Source organism: Topomyia yanbarensis, chromosome 2, assembly GCF_030247195.1.
Source record: "Topomyia yanbarensis strain Yona2022 chromosome 2, ASM3024719v1, whole genome shotgun sequence".
In the NCBI taxonomy this organism is placed as follows: domain Eukaryota; kingdom Metazoa; phylum Arthropoda; class Insecta; order Diptera; family Culicidae; genus Topomyia; species Topomyia yanbarensis.
Window position 1 is genome coordinate 106305170 of NC_080671.1, and position 19594 is coordinate 106324763.

Consider the following 19594-nt stretch of genomic DNA (forward strand, 5'->3'; position numbering starts at 1 on the left):
AGGAGCTCGTCTACCTGTGCATGAACTTTTGACATGACCAACGTACAAACTTCCCACGGATAAACTGAAGCGATCCGCCAAAGATTGCTCCAGACGCTCTTACGCAGAAATGCTTAAAAGAGCTGTTCCACTTGTCTCCGAAAACCCATTCGTTCTCTTGCCAACTGACGATAACGCCTCTAAGGGACCATCCACAAATGACATAGCATTATATGGGGGAGGGGGGAGTTTTGTATTTTGTGATGATGTGTGACGACAGGGGGGGTAGGGGGTCATGTCATGCCACGTAGCTTTTTTAAAGGGGAATAGGGGTTGACCTGATGTCACGACAATCTTACCCGTTTCATCTAACTAACATCGTTTTTGATTTTTTTTAAATTTTTTACGGGGACAACGAGGGGGGTGAGGGTTATCGTCAAGCTACGTAATTATCAGGGGGGGTATATGGCATTTTGTGACGAAATGCTACGATGGGGGAGGGGGTGTTAAAAATCACTCAAAATATGCTACGTCATTTATGGATCATCCCTAACGACCCTTGCGAGGGACATTTTAGATACAACCAGTAGTTCCCAGCACTCCCCGGGGCGCCAAAAATCCCAAGTGCTCCCATTTTACAGTCAGAAACTCAACCTAAAACGGGATTCCTTAAATTCTCTGACATTGTGGACTGGATATTCACAGCTTTTAACATTACCGATGCTCTGAAACGCTTACTGGTTGCTATTCTACCAACAGTAAGAACATTTTTAAAACCGTTGACTGAACAATGGCCCTTCCTTGCAGCGATCGTATCCTTCGATGGCTAACTTATTAAACGGAATCATGGATCTGATCACTGTTTTACAGTGGAACTGCAGAAGTATTATCCCCAAAATTGATTCACTAAAACACTTGCTAGATTACAATAATTGTGATGCCTTTTCCCTATGTGAAACATGGCTCACTTCTAATATAAACCTCAACTTTCACGATTTTAACATTGTCCACTTGGATCGAGAAGACTCATATGGAGGGGTACTTTTAGGGATCAAAAAGTACTACTCCGTCAATCGAATCAATTTCCCATTGAAGTTGTCGCTTGTCAAACAACAATACAAAGGCAAAGATCTTTGCATTGCTTCTATTTACATTCCTCCTAGGGCCATGATGGGATATCGAAGACTCTCCAACGTGATTGAACAGCTTCCCTCGCCCCGCCTGCTTCTTGGAGACTATAACTCTCACGGGGGGGGGGATGTCTGTACGACGATAATCGATCCTCAACAATTCAAGACCTTTGTGACAACTTCAATATGACAATTCTGAACACAGGGGAAATGACACGGATTCCTAGACCACCAGCGCAAGCAAGTGTACTGGACATATCTCTATGCTCGACATCACTATGGTTAGATTGCAAGTGGAAGGTAATATCTGATCCCCACGGTAGTGACCACCTGCTGATTGTAATTTCAATCACCACTCGTTCAAGACCTTCAAGACCTGTACGCGATATTAGAAAAGCGAATGAAAAATTTAATGAAAGCTAAGAAACACAGTTAGTAGCGCCGGTTTGTCGACGGGTTAACAAGAGAAACATCAATGAGCACTGTTTGGGGCACGGCCCGACGTATACGAAACCGAAACAGTACTAACGAGAGCGTGGAATATTCAAACCGTTGGATATTCGATTTCGCCAAGAAGGTTTGTCCGGATTCCGCCCCGGCACAGAAAATTTACCGCGCCGCGTCGCCTTACAATACCGCGAACGAAACACCGTTTTCGATGGTGGAGTTCTCACTTGCTCTCTTATCATGTAACAATAAAGCTCCAGGGCCAGACAGAATCAAATTCAACTTGTTGAAGAATCTACCAGACTCTGCCAAGAGACGCTTGTTGAATTTAATTAATAAGTTTCTTGAGGCTAACATTGTCATGGTAACACATGATTGGAGACAAGTGAGTATCATCGCCATCCAAAAACCAGGAATACCAGCCTCCGATCACAACTCGTATCGACCGATTGCAATGCTATCCTGTATCCGGAAGTTATTCGAGAAAATGATCTTGTTTCGCCTCGACAATTGGGTCGAAGCAAATGGCTTACTGTCAGATACACAATTTGGCTTCCGCAAAGGCAAAGGGACGAACGATTGCCTTGCGTTGCTCTCAACAGAAATTCGAATGGCATATGCTAACAAAGAGCAGATGGCATCAGTATTCTTGGATATTACGGAGGCTTTCGATTCAGTTTCTATCAACATTCTTTATGAGAAGTTGCACCAGCATGGTCTTTCACCAACTAGAGAGAATCCAGTATCGCTGTTTGCGTATTGCCTTGGGTTGCGTGCACTCGACCCATACGATGAGTTTAGAAGTGCTGGCGGGCGTCCTTCCACTAAAAAATCGATTTTGGGACCTCTTGTATTGATTGCTCATTCGATGCGATATTTTGAACCCATTGGTGGTTGCAAATTGCAAAAGGCTTGTCGAGCTTAATTCTCAAACCCGATTCATGTCCTTGTACTTCGATTACATGACACAGAACATCAATTCATCTTCGTATAATGTTAACCATGCTCATCTCTTAGATACATCTGCTTCAACTGTATTTTTCGACACATCCATGAAGGAAGAGATTTGTGGAATCCCGGATCACATTCGCCCACAAGTGGTCCCAAATATTTTCTATAATAAATACCATCAAGTCGACTGCGGCAAAATGTTCTACACTGACGGATCAATTCTCGACGGGTCCACAGAAGGTCAATTTTACAAAATTTTACAATATGTATCCCACTTCCTACCCTTTTCCTTTACTAACATAAGAGGGAAGAAAGCCGCCCCTAAATACGGCTTATCGGCCTCGTTAAGCTACCGCATTTGGGCCTAAATAAACTTAGTTACATAAAAAAGGAGCGCAAGCGACGTTTTGAGAAGCTAGGGACGCTTTAAAACGGGAGATCAAGCAACAAGCCAGTTTGCCATAAGTAGCTGTGCTGAGAAGTAGACGCCAATCCCTGAGGGACGCGTACTGAGTCGTCATGACGAAGATGAGGGCCCGTCGGCACTAAATGAAATATGCCCGTGTAAGCTAAAGATAACCGTTGAGTGTCTCTTCCCGAAGCACAATCCAACTACCTGGTCACCGACACCGTGCAGCGATGAAGAAGGAGCAAACACAGCCGAGTAGCAAGCGACTAACGAGCTCAAAGAAGCGTCGAGACGACTAGAATCAAAGAAAGTCCTCGGTCTGGATAGAATAACAAACGTGGCGCTGAAAGCTGCGTTCCTGGCATTTCCAGACATGTTCAGGTAGGTAGGAAGGTACAGATGCTGGTGTTGCTGCCAAAGTCAGGGAAGTCACCAAACGATCCAGCCTCAAATAGGCCAATGCCGCAGCGCTGGACAGAAGAATGAACCAGATCCTGAAGAGCTACTTCCAGAGTAGCGTACTGTTGTACGAGACGAACGAAGGGCAGAAGTCAATGCTAGTCGCAGCGGGTGTTCCTCAGGTCTCCTTTCTCGATCCAACTCTTTGGAACGGAATGTACGATGGGCTCTTAACACTGCGGCTGCCCAGGAAAGTGAAAATCGTGCGTTTCGCGGACGACGGCGGTGATTAGTGAGACACTTGGAGAAGTGGAGGTGTTGGTGACGGAGACAATAAACGCGATCAAGAGCTGAATGAACTACAAAGCGGTTCAGCGGATACAGATTACCGTCGAAAGGCACGTGATTGCATCGAAGCAATTGGGAGTGATAATCGAAGGCCAGTTGAGCTTTAACTACCATGTTCATTACACCTGCGAAAAGTTGGTCTGTTATCTAGTATTTCGTCATCGATACTGCGTTATGGGGTTCCAACCTGGGAGCCGTTTGAAGCGACCGAGGTTTGAAGCGACGTGCAGGGAGCTACTTAAAACGGGAGTACCGGACATCAACCCGATAATGTAGCCTACAGAATGACAAGCGATGTAAAGACGTGAAACGCATTCAATAGAGTTATGATGTAGATCATGACCGTCTTACAGCGGAAACGGCGCGATGAACATCGAGCAACGGTTTCGGGAGAGCAATCACCGCAAGGGAACATGCCGCAGGAATAAGCCAGATCCACCGCCGAGCGAGCACTAGTCAAGTAGACTGCAACTGAGCACCGAGCATGGGTCGTCGAAACGTCAACGAACCGGACGCCACGCTCCATCCGAAATCGCCAGACCAACCATGACACCCCACGGTTATTCCGATAGAAATATAGCGAAAACCAAAGAAGAATCGGTATTGTTCTTCTTGAAACGGCGATGGCATATGACTGTCCAATGGATTGACGGAAGGCGGACTTGATGTATGTTTTGTCAACAACTATGATGTAACACGATTTGGTGAGACTTTTCTTCTCATTCCGATTTTGGTGCTTTTTGATGTAGTCTGATTGTTATCGGGTAAGGCGCTCGTGTCATAAGTCACCCGTTGTATGTTCGAGTCTTAATCAAAAAGGATTTTAGAAATGCCCTTACTCATGTCTTGTACATTACGAATAGATTGCGATGTCTGTCGAAGCAGAAAGTTAAGCTTAACAACAGAATGTAGTATCAAGACTGTGTGTTGCTTTTAAAGCTGCAGTTCAGAAGCTCTGATGAAGATCACAAGCCGTTATCGAAATACGCGTATCTGCCGATACAAGTAAAGTGAAATAATGGAATTAAAAAATAAAAACCCTCTCAATGAGTAACTAATTATTCATCTTTAGTATTCCGAACTAATTGAAGTGGGAATTAATTTTAAGCCCCCTACAAAACAAAATTTTGGCAAAGGACATTATTATTATTATTATTTCCTGATTCTACATCATATTATCACATCTGTTCCACAATATTCCGCCACGTCACTCGGTCAGTAGCTGCTTATCTCCAACCTCTCAGGCAGGCATGCACAAGAACGGTGCTGCTCCGTGTTCTATTGCTGTGCACTGGCTCATAATGTGTCAGAGTTAAAGTCATTGAGCTAGTGCTTGTGCTGGTTTCCGATGAACTAGAGTTAGCAAACAGCACGAGCACCGGGGAACGAGAGCTCTCGCTAGCACGGTGATAGCTAGCACGTTGCACCGAGCTATAGCTCAGCTATACCAAAGTAGAATAAAAAACAACGCGTCTGTGTGAGTAATGATGCCTGCATCGTTTTTTCAGCAACCTGTCTCACATTCACCAACGCATATTTCTTGCTTTGTCCTATTCTTTCGTGCCATAGCTTACACTACTGAACCGTTCTAACTCATCCGACAAGCTTACCGTGCCAGCTCATTGAGTTAACTCGTGCTAGCTCACTGAGCTAGCTCACCAAGCTTGCTCGTGCCAGCTTACCGTGCTAGCTCATGGTGCTAGCTTATCGTGCTAACTCTTTGTGCTAGCTCTTCGAATCCTACAGCTCGAGCACGAAGGTTACCTAGCACGAGCGGCGTCAGTGCTTATTGCTTTTGGTTCGTTCAAAGCGGCCGCTCAACTCGTGCTAGGTCTTGTGCTGTGCTTCATGCATCCCTGCTCTCAGATGCCCGATACTCGCCAGGTTCTGCTCCATTTGGTCCAGTCACCGGGAACGCTGCGCTCCACTCCGTCTTGTACCTGCCGGGTTGGAGGTGAAAACTAACTTGGTGGGGTTGTTGTCCGGCATCCTCACAACATGCCCCGCTCACCGTACCCTTCCAGCTTGAGCTACTTGCCGGATACTTGACTCACCATAGAGTCGCGCAAGTTCGTGGCTCATCTTTCTTCTCCACACGCCATCCTCCTGCACACCACCGAAGATCGTTCTCAGCACCCTTCTTTCGAAGACCTCGAGTGCTTGCAGATCCTCCTCGAGCATTGTCCGCGTTTTGTGCCCGTAGATAACCACCGGTCTAATCAGTGTGTTGTACATGGCGCATTTCGTGCGGTGGTGAAGCTTCCTGGATCTCAAAGTGTTGTGGAGCCCATAGTAAGCACGACTTCAAGAGAAAATACGCCTTCTGATCTCCCGCCTGGTGTCCGCAGTCACCAATGAGCCTAGATAGACAAACTCGTCAACCACCTCGAACTCGTCGCCGTCGATCGTAATACTACTGCCCAAGCGTTCCCTATCGCGATCGGTTCCGCCAGCCAGCATGTACTTCATCTTAGACACATTTATCTTCAGTCCTACTCGTGCTGCTTCGCGCTTCAGTCGGGTATACAGATCTGCTACCATCTCCTTGTTTCTACCGATTATGTCCACGTCGTCGGCGAAGCACACGAACTGTCCGGACCTCGCGAAAATCGTGCCCGCATGTTGAACCCCGCTCTTCGCATTACACCTTCCAGCTCTATATTGAACAGCAGGCAGGACAACCCATCGCCTTGTCTTAGTCCCCTGTGTGTTTCAAACGGACCCGAGAGGCCGCCCGAAATTTTGACACAACATTTTACACCATCCATCGTAGCTTTAATCAGTCTTGTCAGCTTCCCAGGGAAGCCGTTCTCGTCCATCGTTTTCCATAGCTCAACACGGTTCACCGTGTCATATGCGGTTTTAAAGTCGATGAACAAGTTATGTGTCGGGACCTGGTATTCACAGCATTTTTGGAGGATTTGCCGTATAGTAAAGATTTGGTCGTTTGTTGATCTGCCGTTGATGAAACCGACCTGATAACTCCCGACAAATCCATTTACCAGCGGTGATAGGCGCCGGAACAAAATCTAGGATAGCACTTTGTAAGCGACATTTGTCACCGTGATCGCTCTGTAGTTTTCACAGTCCAATTTGTCGCCTTTCTTGTATATCGGGGTGATGACCCTTTCCTTCCACTCCTCTGGTAGCTGTTCCCTGTCCCAGATTCATTCGATTATTCAGTGCATGCATTCCGCCAGTTTCTCCGGACCCACCTTGAAGAGTTCCGCTCCTAGATTATCCTTACCAGTTGCCTTGTTGTTCTTGAGCTGTTGAATAGCCTCGTTAACCTCATTCATAGTGGGCGCCGGTACATCCCCGTCAGCTGCGACACTGACATAATCGTCCTCCTCGAACGCCCGATTGTCCGACTGCGCATCATTCAGATGTTCATTGTAGTACTGCCTCCACCTTTCGACCACCTCACGTTCGTCCTTCATGATGCCACCTTCCTTGTCTCTACATATTGCGGTCCGCGGCACAAAACCGTTGCGAGAGTCATTCAGCTTCTTGAAGAACGCCCGCGTTTCCCGAGAGCGATACAGCAGCTCCATCTCCTACCTCTCAGACTCTTCCAGGCGGCTCTTTTTGTCCTGAAAAAGACGAGTCTTCGCTTCCGTCGATATGACTCCACGTTCTGACGAATGGCTTGAAGCAACATCGCTGCGCGTGCTGCATTCTTCTCGTCCAACATCACTCGCCATCGAACCAATCGTTCCGTCGACTCCTCTTGTACTGACGCGTTCTCTTTGCTGTCCGACTATCAACTGCCCGTTCTAGCTCCGATCGTTCCCGTTCACAAACATATATACATCGCTGCATCTCATCACTATATGCAACCAGAGTATGTATACATTCGTATAGGTATCACCCCAGTGAACAAGATACCTAAACCTATTATAGGTGTCACTCCAGTACATCCCTCCTCAAATATGGAAATAATGTCTAGATCATCTTAGTGTTTTGATATCATTTATTGACAGATTACTTACGAATTAGTTTACGAATTGTCCTTTCAATGTTGAAAGCATTATTGATACAAGAGGAAGTCTTCGTACTTTTCCGGAGCATTCCTTTTCCTTTGAGGGCGATTCATGTCTTCCGGTGGCACCTCATTTAACCTTGCTTGTTCATGTTCAAGGTTATGCTCGTTGTCGTCAGGTGACAGTGTGTTATCATTGATTGACTCTTTTGGTGGCGACTGCGTATCAGCTTGGCTTGTCGTGTTGGATGAGAGTTGTTTAACATGAGCTCGATTTCTCGTATACTTCCCAGTTTCCTTAGATCTGACCCCAAGTTCGCTTCCGTGCACGCTGATAACTTCAAATTCTTCTGGTCGGAAGTTAGGTTGAGTTGAACCCAGTTTCAAGTTCCGGATCAAAACAGTGTCGCCAGCGAAGAGGTTATTATCTTTGGCTGTTTTCGTTTGCATATTGCTTCTTGCGTTGCTTACCGAAAGCGTCACGTTCTTCTAATCCTTCAAAAAATATTCTATTCGGTTCCTGGATCGTAGGAAGTAAACTTATTAGCTCGCGATTGAACATCATCTTAGCTGGAGACAGGCCCGTAGTTTTCTGAGGTGTCGAGTGATAGAATAACAAATACTCGTAAATATCTCTCTTCCAGTCGGTGTTTTGTGCCACGCTGATTTTGATCCTTTTCTTCAAGTTACGATTTTGTCTCTCGACAGCGCCATTGCGTTCAGGCCAATAAGGAGTAGTTAAGTTCAGATGTATGTTGTAGGAATCACAAAACCTTTTGAGCTCTATGGCTAGGAAGTTGGATGCTTCATTGGTTCTACCATGGTATATCTGGTTGTATAGCAGACTACTACGAGTAACGAGTATTCATTAGGTAGGCCTTCAATGAAATCCATTGCCAAGTCCTGCCATGGCAGAGTTGGTAGTCTTCGTGCCATAGGGCATGGTGGGTCAGGCTTCGCCATCATCGTGCATTCCTTACAGGCCTTCAAGCACTTTTCCACTGCGTTATCCAAACCTACAAAAATAGTACCTACCCTGAGTGAAAATGTGGAAACAACATTGTTAATCAGATTCTTACCACAATCTCGATCTTAGGTGTGCTTTCATCGCAGTTGCACCTTGATGACCTAAATGTGCTATCTCTGTAACTCTTTGTTGAAGAGCCGTGGGAATCACAATTCGGTCTCCACGTAGAATCAAGTTTCCATATTGTGTTAGTTGCTCTTTAATACCAAGAGTCTTGAATTGGATGGGAATGTTTGTCCAATCGTCTGTTGTCAAAGCGTCATGAATTTTCTGCAGATCAGAATCTTCTGTACTAGCACTTTCCAATTCTAGCTTGCTAATCCTACACGGTTGCATGTAGGGTGCTATTCAGCTAATAACATCTGTCTCATACCCTCTAGTAATCATCTCAATGAGCAGAGTCTTGAAAAAGCATCCGCAACGTTTTGATCACCTGGCTCGTAGCGCGTCTCAAAATCAAAATTGTGTAGTCTTAGCATCCACCTTTCCATTCTGGCAGACGGTCTCGATCGTACTCGGTCAAATAAGTAAACAAGTGGTTTACAGTCCGTGATGAGGGTAAAGCGTAATCCGTAAAGATAGATGTATAATTTTTCCATCGCCCATATAATTCCGAGGCACTCTTTCTCAGTTTGACAGTATTTGGTTTCACAGGGTGTTAAGCTTCGGGATATACACATGACAGGACGGATCTCGCCTTGCTCATCCTGGGCCAGAACAGCGCCCAATCCGTTAGGACCGGCGTCGGTTATCAAATACGTCTTATCTCGGGGGTCATAGTATTTGAGCGTCTTTTGGTTGGATACTACCATCTTTAAATCAGCAAATTCTTTTTGGTGGCTTTCTTTCCAATCAAATGGCGTCCCCTTATGTAGTAACTGTCTCATATTATACGTACGCTGGGATAGATTTTCGATGAATTTGCCAAAAAACTGCAGTACCCAAAAATGAACGAAGTTCACTAACTGTTTGTGGAGCACGCATGTCCATAAATGCTTTGATATTAGTTTCAGTGAGGCTGACTCCTTTTTTAGATATCATGAATCCCAAAAACTGAACGCTCGAAGCTCTTAAAACTAACTTTTTCACGTTGATTTTTAGGTTGTAAGTTCTGAGTCATTCCATGACTAATGCCAAAATACGGTCATGTTCTTCCACGGAATCAGCAAATATCAATATATCATCTAAATATATTATAATTCCCTTGATCTTTCCAATTAGAGTTGTGATAGTCTTTTGGAATAACTCAGGAGCGCTTTTTATTCCAAAAACGAGGCGCGTAAAGCGATATAGTCCGCTTCGTGAAACGAATGTTGTTATATCTCGGATTTCGTTTTCAAGCTCTAGGTGGTAGAAAGCGGATTCCAAATCAAGTGATGACAACATCTCGGCCTTGTGGATAGACGACAGAGCTTCTTCTATGTTCGGCATTGGATAATTCTCAGTCAATACTGCCTTATTGGCCGCTCGAAGATCGACACAAAGACGCAGTTTCGCATCGCTTTTCCGAACAGGAACCAACGGAGAGACCCAGCTTGTTGGATGTTCAACTTTTTCAATAATATTCTGTGATAACATCTCTTGTATCTGTTGCTCGACTTCTGTTTCCATAGCGATGGCTAGACGACGGATTGCTTGGCATACCGGTGTGAAAGCTGAATCGATGTGAATTCTTAACTGAATTCCCGGCACTTTCGGGAACGGCAATGTAGGTTTTTGTTCAGGCTTTGTAATTGCGTTAACTTCATAACCAATTCTTAAGACGCCAAGAGCAAATGCCGTCGATTTCGATAAGATATTGGTTTGTCCATCCGGTGAGACGAGGACGTAGCTCCAAACTCCATTTTCATCTCCCGGTATTTTTATTTCGGTTTCAAATGCCTTGCTGAAGTAAATACCCGACAAACAATTTAGCTGAATAATGGCTAGAACAGCTACTGTTCAACTTATTTCCCCCTAATAAAGGCTTGTTCAGCTTTCGTTGTTTGTTGGGTAGTATCTGATGATCCGTATTCTTGATATTTCTCGCTTTCCTCAATTGCTCTACGTTCATTGATAATTTTAGCACGTGCTTGTTTTAATTCTCCGTATGTCCTTTGTGTAATTATATTCGGCGGTGAGCCGGAATCGACCAACATTTGTATCTCCACGCCACCAACTTCGAATGCCAAAGTATCGCTTTTCTCTCCAGCATTCACGCAGTACAACCCTTTTCTACCTGTTACTTTTTGTTTCTTCTGAGGAAACAAATTGTTCTTTTCGTCCCATTTGCGCTTCTTTGGGCAGCATATTTTCAAATGATCGAGTTCGCCACAAGTATGGCATTTTACACCAGACGCTGGGCATTTGTTCTTATCGCGCGCAATATGGCCGACCCGATTATATTTGAAGCATCTTACACCTGACTTATTGGTCGGTTGCACACGTTGTATGACTTCTGATTGAGCCGGGTGGACAGTTTTCAAGTATGTCTTACACTGAGCTTGTAAGTCTTCCATTGCTTTTCCGAGTTGCAGAATTTCCTCAAAAGTCTTCTCCTCAGACAACAGTTTCTTACGGAAGTCGTGTGAGAGGCATCCTTCGACTATCTGGTCAATTGTAGCGTCATTTACGTCAGCGAACTCACATCTGTTAGCCTGCTCTCGTATGCGATTAACGAAATTATCAAAAGATTCGCTCTCCTCTTGTTTGATGTTGCGTAACAGATGGCGTTCGTATCGCTTGTTTGTTTTTGGCGCATAGTACATGTCAAGTGAAAGGATGATCGACGCATAGGTGTCAATGCGCTGTACTTCCACACCAGCATCATTTTGTTCTGTTACCATTACTTCATAGTGTACTATTTTCTCATATTGATCTTGCAGTTCGATTCCTCCTAGAACCAATAAAAGATCACATTTCTCTTCTTCATCGATAATCTTGCTCAATTTCAAATAACGTTCAAGAGCGCGCTTCCATTTGAGCCAATCGCTCCGAGGGTCACGACCCGGTTTAAACTGTGGAACTACCGTTGAATTTAAAAATAAAAAGAAAATCTTAGTTTCCGCACTACCAATTTATTTTTATCATTTAAATATAAAAAATAATGTTTCTTGCTTTCATATTCATCGACGTGTGCAACCCACACAAAACTTCACTTACATGTGCTTCCTACATGTACATGTGCTGCCCACACAATAGCCGACCAATATGTGCTACCCACATGCTTTGTGTGCTACCCACACATTCGCCAAAACGTTGTTTTCATATTAATGTACAATACATCAGAATGAGCTAGCCACATGAGTCACGTATCAACACAGAAACACCAGAACAAGAGAGACGACTCTTTCGATTATTCCCAGCATAGTAAAAATCGATCATCCAATTGACTGCTTCTTACTGCGGCAAACTTTATATGCATGACCGATGTCACCTTAGCGCTTAGTATGTTTACAGAACAGGTATGTAGTAGGAAAGTTGTTAGTCGTGATTATAAAGGCAAACCAGAATAACGAAAAACAAATCTATATCATCTCTTCTCCCTCCGAATGAAAACGTAACCTTGCAAATGGGAGACGAAAACGTGCAAAATCAAGTTGGTGCACTGCCCGCTGCATCTGTGCCTTCATTTCTTTCACATTCACACCGAATTCTTTTCCTCTGTAGCAGAGTTTTTAACCTAAAACGTGTGTTTCGTTGGGATAGTCCCCTGGCTTCCCCTTGCTTTATTTCCCTTACGTGAATTCGGTTTTTCTCGAGGTTTGGCACCGTTTTTTTCACTTTACTCACCAATTTTTATTCTCGTCGCCATTGTACTGACGCGTTCTCGTTGCTGTCCGACTATCAACTGCCCGTTCTAGCTCCGATCGTTCCCGTTCACACACACCTATACATCGCTGCGTCTCATCACTATATGCAACCAGAGTATGTATACCAAGGTGCTTAGAGTTATAAATAAAAATAAAAAAAAAATAAAAACTCCTTGATGTATACATTCGTATACTACCCATAAACACATAAGAGTCCCATGTGGATTTTTGTCGAAAATGAGTTATCCGTTGGATTGTATTCTGTATCACCACTGAATCACACTGCACAAATAAGATTACCGGGTTTGATCAGAAAATATCAAAAAAAAAAAATACCAAAACATGGTTGTCCCATCCATTTGGCTCAATGGATGGGACAATCTTGAACAGCGTTTTTCTCGGCTTGCTGTTTTTCAACATGGGACTCTTATGCTGTTATGGGCAGTATAGGTATCACCCCAGTGAACAAGATACCTAAACCTATTATAGGTGTCACTCCAGTACACCTCTGTACGTATCCCAGGACGCTCTCTACAGTGCTGCTGGCAAAGGACATGCGATCCGCATCAATCTAACAACTAATTGACACCGTGTGATCCTCATCACCGTCATATCTTTGAGCCACAATCTGCTAGGACCGGCGTAATATTCCCTCACCCACTGTTTGATTTGTTAATTTTTGGAGTCATTCTGAGAGCGCCGTTAGAGGAGCTCTAATAGCGCTTATATTAGAATTTATGAAGCAAAAAAATAATATACCATATCGCAAACAAACTTCCTATTCTAATAATCAATCGAAGCTATAGTTACCTACCAATTCTTAGGCGAAACGCTAATAATGTGTCCATCAACAACGCGTCAAACAACCTTTAAGCCGAATTTACACCTATCCGATCCGTTTCAGTACCGGTTCAGTTCCGTGCACGGACGCCAATATTCTTTCATACAAATCAAATGCAAGCGTTCACACTTGTCCGGCACGGCATCGTCCCGGACAAGTGTGAATGCTTGAATTTGGAACTGAACCGGCACTGAAACGGATCGGATAGGTGTAAATTCGGCTTTATTGACCCCCTTCGATACAAATTTGGTCTTACCACAGATAACAGACGTTTAGGCTAGAACAAAATTTCTTCAAAAACCTGTGTAAACTTTCAAATTGATAAACGTTGAAAATCCGTGTTTCACTATTGCCATCTGCGCAACTGTTTACTACACGTGTTTGACAGCTGCACTTTAACTGCATTGTATCGATCACTGCGCCATCTACAAACGTTTGCCAAACGTGTTTCAGACATCTGATTTATTGGGAATTTCAGTAGCGGGTATTTACACACGATTCAAATCGAGCCTAAACGTCTGTTATCTGTGGTCTTACCAAAACATAACGCGGATGACGTCATGAAGACTGTTGAATAGGTGTTGACAATAACTTAGCGCAACATCTGACGTTACTCCAAATGTGTTTATTCACGTCTAAGAATACCAAAATGTGAATAAGATTAATATTTTTATAATCCCATCCTTCGCTGAAAAAAAAACAACATTGTTGCATAGAACACCGCCAACGACTTTAACCAATTGCATTCTATTTCTGCAGGTTTGTCAACTGCACTGCATTCGGAACAGCAAGTAAAGCTTTCGCCAAAGCACTTTCCGAGCTTCTGTCCAGTGAACGGCCAGCTGCTAAATTAACTGAGTACAGGCACCTATGGGTGGACCTCAGCCACATGATGCAACAGCTAGGTAGGTGCCTGTTATTGTAATTGTATGTATTAACTAGATGTTTATTGGGTCACGTCATTCGTCATTATGCTTTATAGCGGTAAACCCTCATCATTGTTCATTCCATTTGACTGTCGATTTATTGTCGTCTGCTTACATCGAAATGAAAATGTCGCCGATCTTTTACTATCCGTAGGGCCTTGAATTAAATCTGCACGGTTTAATTTTTATATGATACCTTTTTCTACAATCCCGCCCTGCCGATAATATTCACGGAACTGTAAAGGGAAAGCATACTCAAACATGTACGGAATCTATTGTTTGGTGATTTTCTTCACCACAATTATCGCCACCTATGGAGCGTTGAGCGAAATCATCGAGCACGGAGCCACCTATAAGGAGTTCGGTTTATTCGTCATTGTTTTCTACTGCATGAGTCTGCTGTTCATCATCTGCAACGAGGCCCATCATGCCTCCAAAAGGGTAAGCAGCCTTCGTTGGTTTATGACTTTGCAGCTCATACGAATTTGTTACTTTTTATTACTGCACCGGTAACTCGAAGGTTGGCTTGCACTTCCAAGAACGTCTGCTGAATGTAAATCTCACGGCGGTGGACAAAGCAACGCAAAAGGAAGTGGAAATGTTCCTAGTTGCTATCGATAAGAATCCCCCGACGATGAATCTGGACGGATATGCCAACATAAATCGAGGATTAATTACTGCGGTAATGCTTGTACCGGTGATCAATAATTGTTTGATTAAATAAACTTTCAAATTTTATTTTCAGAACATTTCTTTTATGGCAACCTACTTGGTTGTACTGATGCAATTCAAATTGACTCTGCTGAGACAAAGCGCTAAGAAAGCACTTGTTTCGGCTCTAAAAGCCAACTTAACTCGGACCGAAACCAATTGAACGAGAACTTAGTTTACAGGAGAGCCGTAACTGATAATCCTCAATGGGTTTTCTTGTTAATAAAAAAAAACATTACTGCTTTCCAGATTTTAATGTATTTTCCATGGAAACTTGTTTCTCCCTTTCTCCTCATTTACACATTTTATTCTAAGCCTTTAGAACTTATTGAACTTCTTCTTGGCACCAGCCAGTTTGCTCACCTTTAGCACATTGAAGCGCACGGTCTTCGACAACGGCCTACACTCGCCAACGGTTACAATGTCTCCGGCCTCAACGTCCCTGTAGAAAGAAGAGGAAATTTCACGGGTTAGTATGATAGCGTAATGTACAATTATGATATGCTCTTAGCTTTTTTTGGTTACTAAAATGTTATTTCACATTTGCAATAAATTAATTAAATCCAATTAATCGCTGTACTCTCATTTCAAATCAAATCAATCTGGAATCAGAACAAAAAAATTTGAACTACAGAAGGGATTTATGGCATATTCGTTTTTGACAGTGCACTACACCGGTGTAGTCGGTGCTACACTCATTCAAACTTGGGTGTAATCAGTCTATCTCTTTCTTTGCACTACACCGGTGTAGCACCAAGAAAAACGAAAACGCCATTAAAAAACTTTATGCAGATAGACATCTTAATTTAAGGTTCGACCAAACTTCGTGGAACATATGGGATTTTCGATTGATTGACACCGATGTAGTGGAGTGCACTGGTTTTGCACTTTCTAGCAGAAGTGTCAATGGAGCATATCGAGTTTTCTGCACTTCTGCTAGAAAGTACAAAAACGGTGCAGTTTCAGCGCACTACACTACACCGGTGTCAATCAATCGAAAATCGTAATATTAATCATTCTCCTGATTTTCAAAATCATCCCCCGCTCTATTTTTTGCGTAAATAACAATGATTTGTGGCAGCTACTTGCATCGAAGCGCCAATTGGCTTCAAACGAAACCATGGAAACGTTTCGAGAATAGTTATGCTGTCTGAAAAATTTACTCTCGCAAGATTAAATAGCATCATTCTGTGGGTTTTCTGAATGACACAGAGTGTACACTTGCGTTTCTAGGGTTTGATGAAAACCAGCTGCAAAAATCACTCACCTAAAGCACGGCGACAGATGCACGCTAAGATTTCGGTGGCGTTTCTCGAACCGATCATACTTCCGAATAAAGTGCAGATAGTCACGCCGGATCACGATCGTTCGCTGCATTTTCATCTTGCGCACCACTCCGGTTAGAATACGGCCGCGGATCGAGATGTGACCGGTGAAGGGGCATTTCTTGTCAATGTAGGTTCCAGCGATAGCCTAAAACAATACGGACGCTATTAGAATTATTTACTCTGATCCAGCAATACTTCATTAAAACAATTTCCAAAATGGCTCAGAATAGAAATTGGGTTTAGCGAAGGGTATCCTCATGTGGTAATCGGAAGACCATCGTGAGAGGGTATCATCATTGAATAATCAAAATGAAAAACTGAACGCAGAAGATGCATGTTTTTGCTTACCTCTTTTGGAGTTTTAAATCCGAGACCAATGCTGCGATGCAAACGGAAACCCTTCTTTTTGTTAACCTGTTTACGGTTCAGGTTAACACCGATTTGCTTCTGGAACGCACGCTCGTTCTATCAATGGGAAAAAACGAAAAACAATTTTGATTATGACGGGCTTAGTTCAATTACAATAAACAAATCTTTCAGGAGTGAAACTTCCGGTTGCCTTCCTTGTGCGGATCAGTAGCGATATTTGGGTTAAAATCTGACATTCTTCACATTTGTTTCAGTAGACCGTCATGAAATTTTCATCATTCTAGGCAAGTTACGAAATTTCACTCCGCAGGTTTGTTTTGAGCCGACAATATTCGAATTTGTATACACGTGTGAAACGATCACTTTTTCCCGGGAACTAGTTACATTACGTAAAATCCTTCACTGAGCCAAACTGCTGGACACCTTTAGGTAAAGATTCATTATAAAAAGTAATCATTTCGACGCGAACATACAATAGAATCGATGATTTCCAGATACACGAACAACGAAACAGTACCTGATCAGCCATCTTGACGTTGGGAAAGAAAGCAGGAAACGAGAAAACGCGAACTTTGACAGTGAAGTGATGATGACAGAACGCCGGATTGGGTGAGGTGCGTTCGCTGAAGACATCAAACAAACGCAAACTTGCGAATAGTGTTGCCGATTTCCACGAAAAATAATTCAGCAACAAGTATTAGAAGATCATCCAATATCAGCAAAAACATAATGAAAATAAGCAATTTACCATATCTATCAAACACTAACGGCCAATTTCTTCACTTGGATGAAAACTGGTTTTCGTTGAAAATTGGTTTTTGGCTAAGGGACCATTCATAAATTACGTAACGCAAAAATTGCCCAAAATTGACTCCCCCCTCCCCCCATGTAACAAATTGTCACAAATTTCTTCATCCCCCCCCTCCCCTGTTACGTAACAAATTCCTAGAAAAAAATTTTTTTCTTCGGTGAAAGCATGTTACGTAACGATCTAGCCAACTCCCCCTCCCCCCTATGTCACAACATGTCACAACTTGTTGTACCCCCTCCCCCCCCTAAAAGCGTTACGTAATTTATGAATGGTCCCTAACTGCTCACCAGCAACCAGAAAACTGGTCAGCATTGCATACACAAAAATTGTTTAATAAAATTAAAAGATTACCTTATTATTTCAAATAACATATTTTCATTCCATTTTCCTATAATTATTTTTTGAAATTAAAATAAAATTTTTGAAATTTGAAATGTTTTTGTTGAAAAGTTTTTGTTTTTGTTTTAAAGTGTTACCCCACTCACTGAAAAAACTAAATACGTTAACCCCTTCATGATCATGTTGTTTGTGGACAACAACGTTTTTAAACAGCTATAACTTTTGAATGAGGCAAAATTTACGCACATAAACAAGTAAGGTTTATAAATGTGGCCCTTGCCTTTCATTTGAGTATTAACAGTTACAAGGATCAGCTCTAGAACTGAAGTTATTGCAATTAGGTTTTACACCAACCGACATAACCCCACAAAATGAGCCGGATGAACTTCGTTTGACAATTCTCGGTGGTTTGTTTACATAGAAGTTACGTGAATTTGAATGTGATAGATGAGCACCCGTTGCACTCGAACTCACGCAACTGACGAAGTAAACAAACCACCGAGAATTGTCAAACGTGAACTTCATTCACCATGAGTTCATTCGTGTCGTCATCTTGTAGAACTCAGTCTGATTGGATTCCGATGGAGCAGTGCTGCCAGGGACAGTTTACGTTGACGACGAAAAATGAATGTTTCATAATAACATTTATTCATCATTGCACTGTCGTGCCGTCTGGCGGTTGACATGCAGCGTTAGATCGCGAAATAAGTACGATTCACACCATACATCAGGCTTCCGTCATCGGCACGGAACGTCAAAATTAGTTACATGCAGTTAAATGGAAGCATTCACACACAACATCAACGGCACGGAACGTTTTGACGTACGACACGTGTGAACGGGCACAAGAGAAAAGCATTAAGGACGATTCAGACGATACATCAGCTTCCGTCAACGTCAACGGAACGTCACCGTGATAAGTGATCGTCCTTTAATCACTCGAGATTCACGTTTTGACAGTTTCAGTGCTCGATGAAATCAAAAGAAAAAGTTTCCTGCAGCCTAACTACATCAGGAACAGTTCAAAACAAAAACATAAATTTTGTTGCCAAAATTAAAATTCGAACATAGAGTACTTGACAATCTGTAACAGTATTATGCTGATTTCGTTTTTAAATCAGAGTTGCTCTAGGTTCGCTCGGAGCTGTCACTTTTGTATGGAAACTGTAAACATTAGAGCGAACCTAGGGCGACTCGATTCTAAAACCGAAAATAGCATTAGTGTGTTCAACGATTTGTTTTCCACCAACTGTCATAATTTCTGATAGGTGGAGGAAAACAAATCGAAAATAACTTTTCGCTCAGATTATTTACACGGTGGATCCAGACCAAGACGGATACAGGCGTGCACATTTTTTTCTGTGTGTGAGTGCGGTTGTCATTTTTCTTTGATGAAGCCGAAAAAAGAGGATATGAAGAAGAAAAACACTAACAAATGACGTAGTGGGCCTTTCGGTTGCCATAAGCTTTGTTTTGGTTCGGCCACAGTACATTTAATCGGTTTTTTTAAGGTAAAAAATGTCCCTAAGTGTTCTAATCGGTAGATCGGAGGTGAAGCCCGGCCTTTTCTCACTTTTCATTGTGCGCCAAAGAATCCGGATGCCCGTTCGGATGTTTATGTTTACTTCTAGGACAAGACAGGACAACTAGTCAGCGATTTCTGGAGCCAGCGTGGAGCCAAGATGACGTCTTCGAATTTGACTAATGGGATACTGTTTTCGCAGTGTTGCAATCATGATCAGTGCAAGTTGCCTAATAAAATAATTTGAATTCGTCAATTCTGTATACAGTATATACAGTGTATAC

At 42.9% G+C, this 19594-nt stretch overlaps 2 protein-coding genes across 2 annotated transcripts in view; one reads left to right on the plus strand and one right to left on the minus strand.

The window, feature by feature from the left end:
* LOC131679110 (gustatory and odorant receptor 22-like) overlaps positions 1–15329 on the plus strand; it is a 31608-nt gene extending 16279 nt beyond the window's left edge. Inside the window, exons 4-8 of the mRNA XM_058959671.1 lie at positions 14064–14209; positions 14475–14671; positions 14751–14912; positions 14976–15130; positions 15191–15329. Coding sequence (XP_058815654.1) covers positions 14064–14209; positions 14475–14671; positions 14751–14912; positions 14976–15104 — 634 coding nt within the window. The 3' untranslated portion in view covers positions 15105–15130; positions 15191–15329. The remainder of the gene's footprint in view (positions 1–14063; positions 14210–14474; positions 14672–14750; positions 14913–14975; positions 15131–15190) is intronic.
* LOC131679111 (small ribosomal subunit protein uS17) lies at positions 15181–17225 on the minus strand. The gene is made up of 4 exons (XM_058959673.1): positions 17156–17225; positions 16618–16734; positions 16209–16414; positions 15181–15383 (listed from the first exon to the last, which is right to left on the minus strand). The coding sequence occupies exons 1-4, from the start codon at positions 17165–17167 to the stop codon at positions 15260–15262; spliced, it is 459 nt and encodes a 152-aa protein (XP_058815656.1). The 5' UTR covers positions 17168–17225; the 3' UTR covers positions 15181–15259.
* Between the last annotated feature and the right edge of the window lie 2369 nt (positions 17226–19594).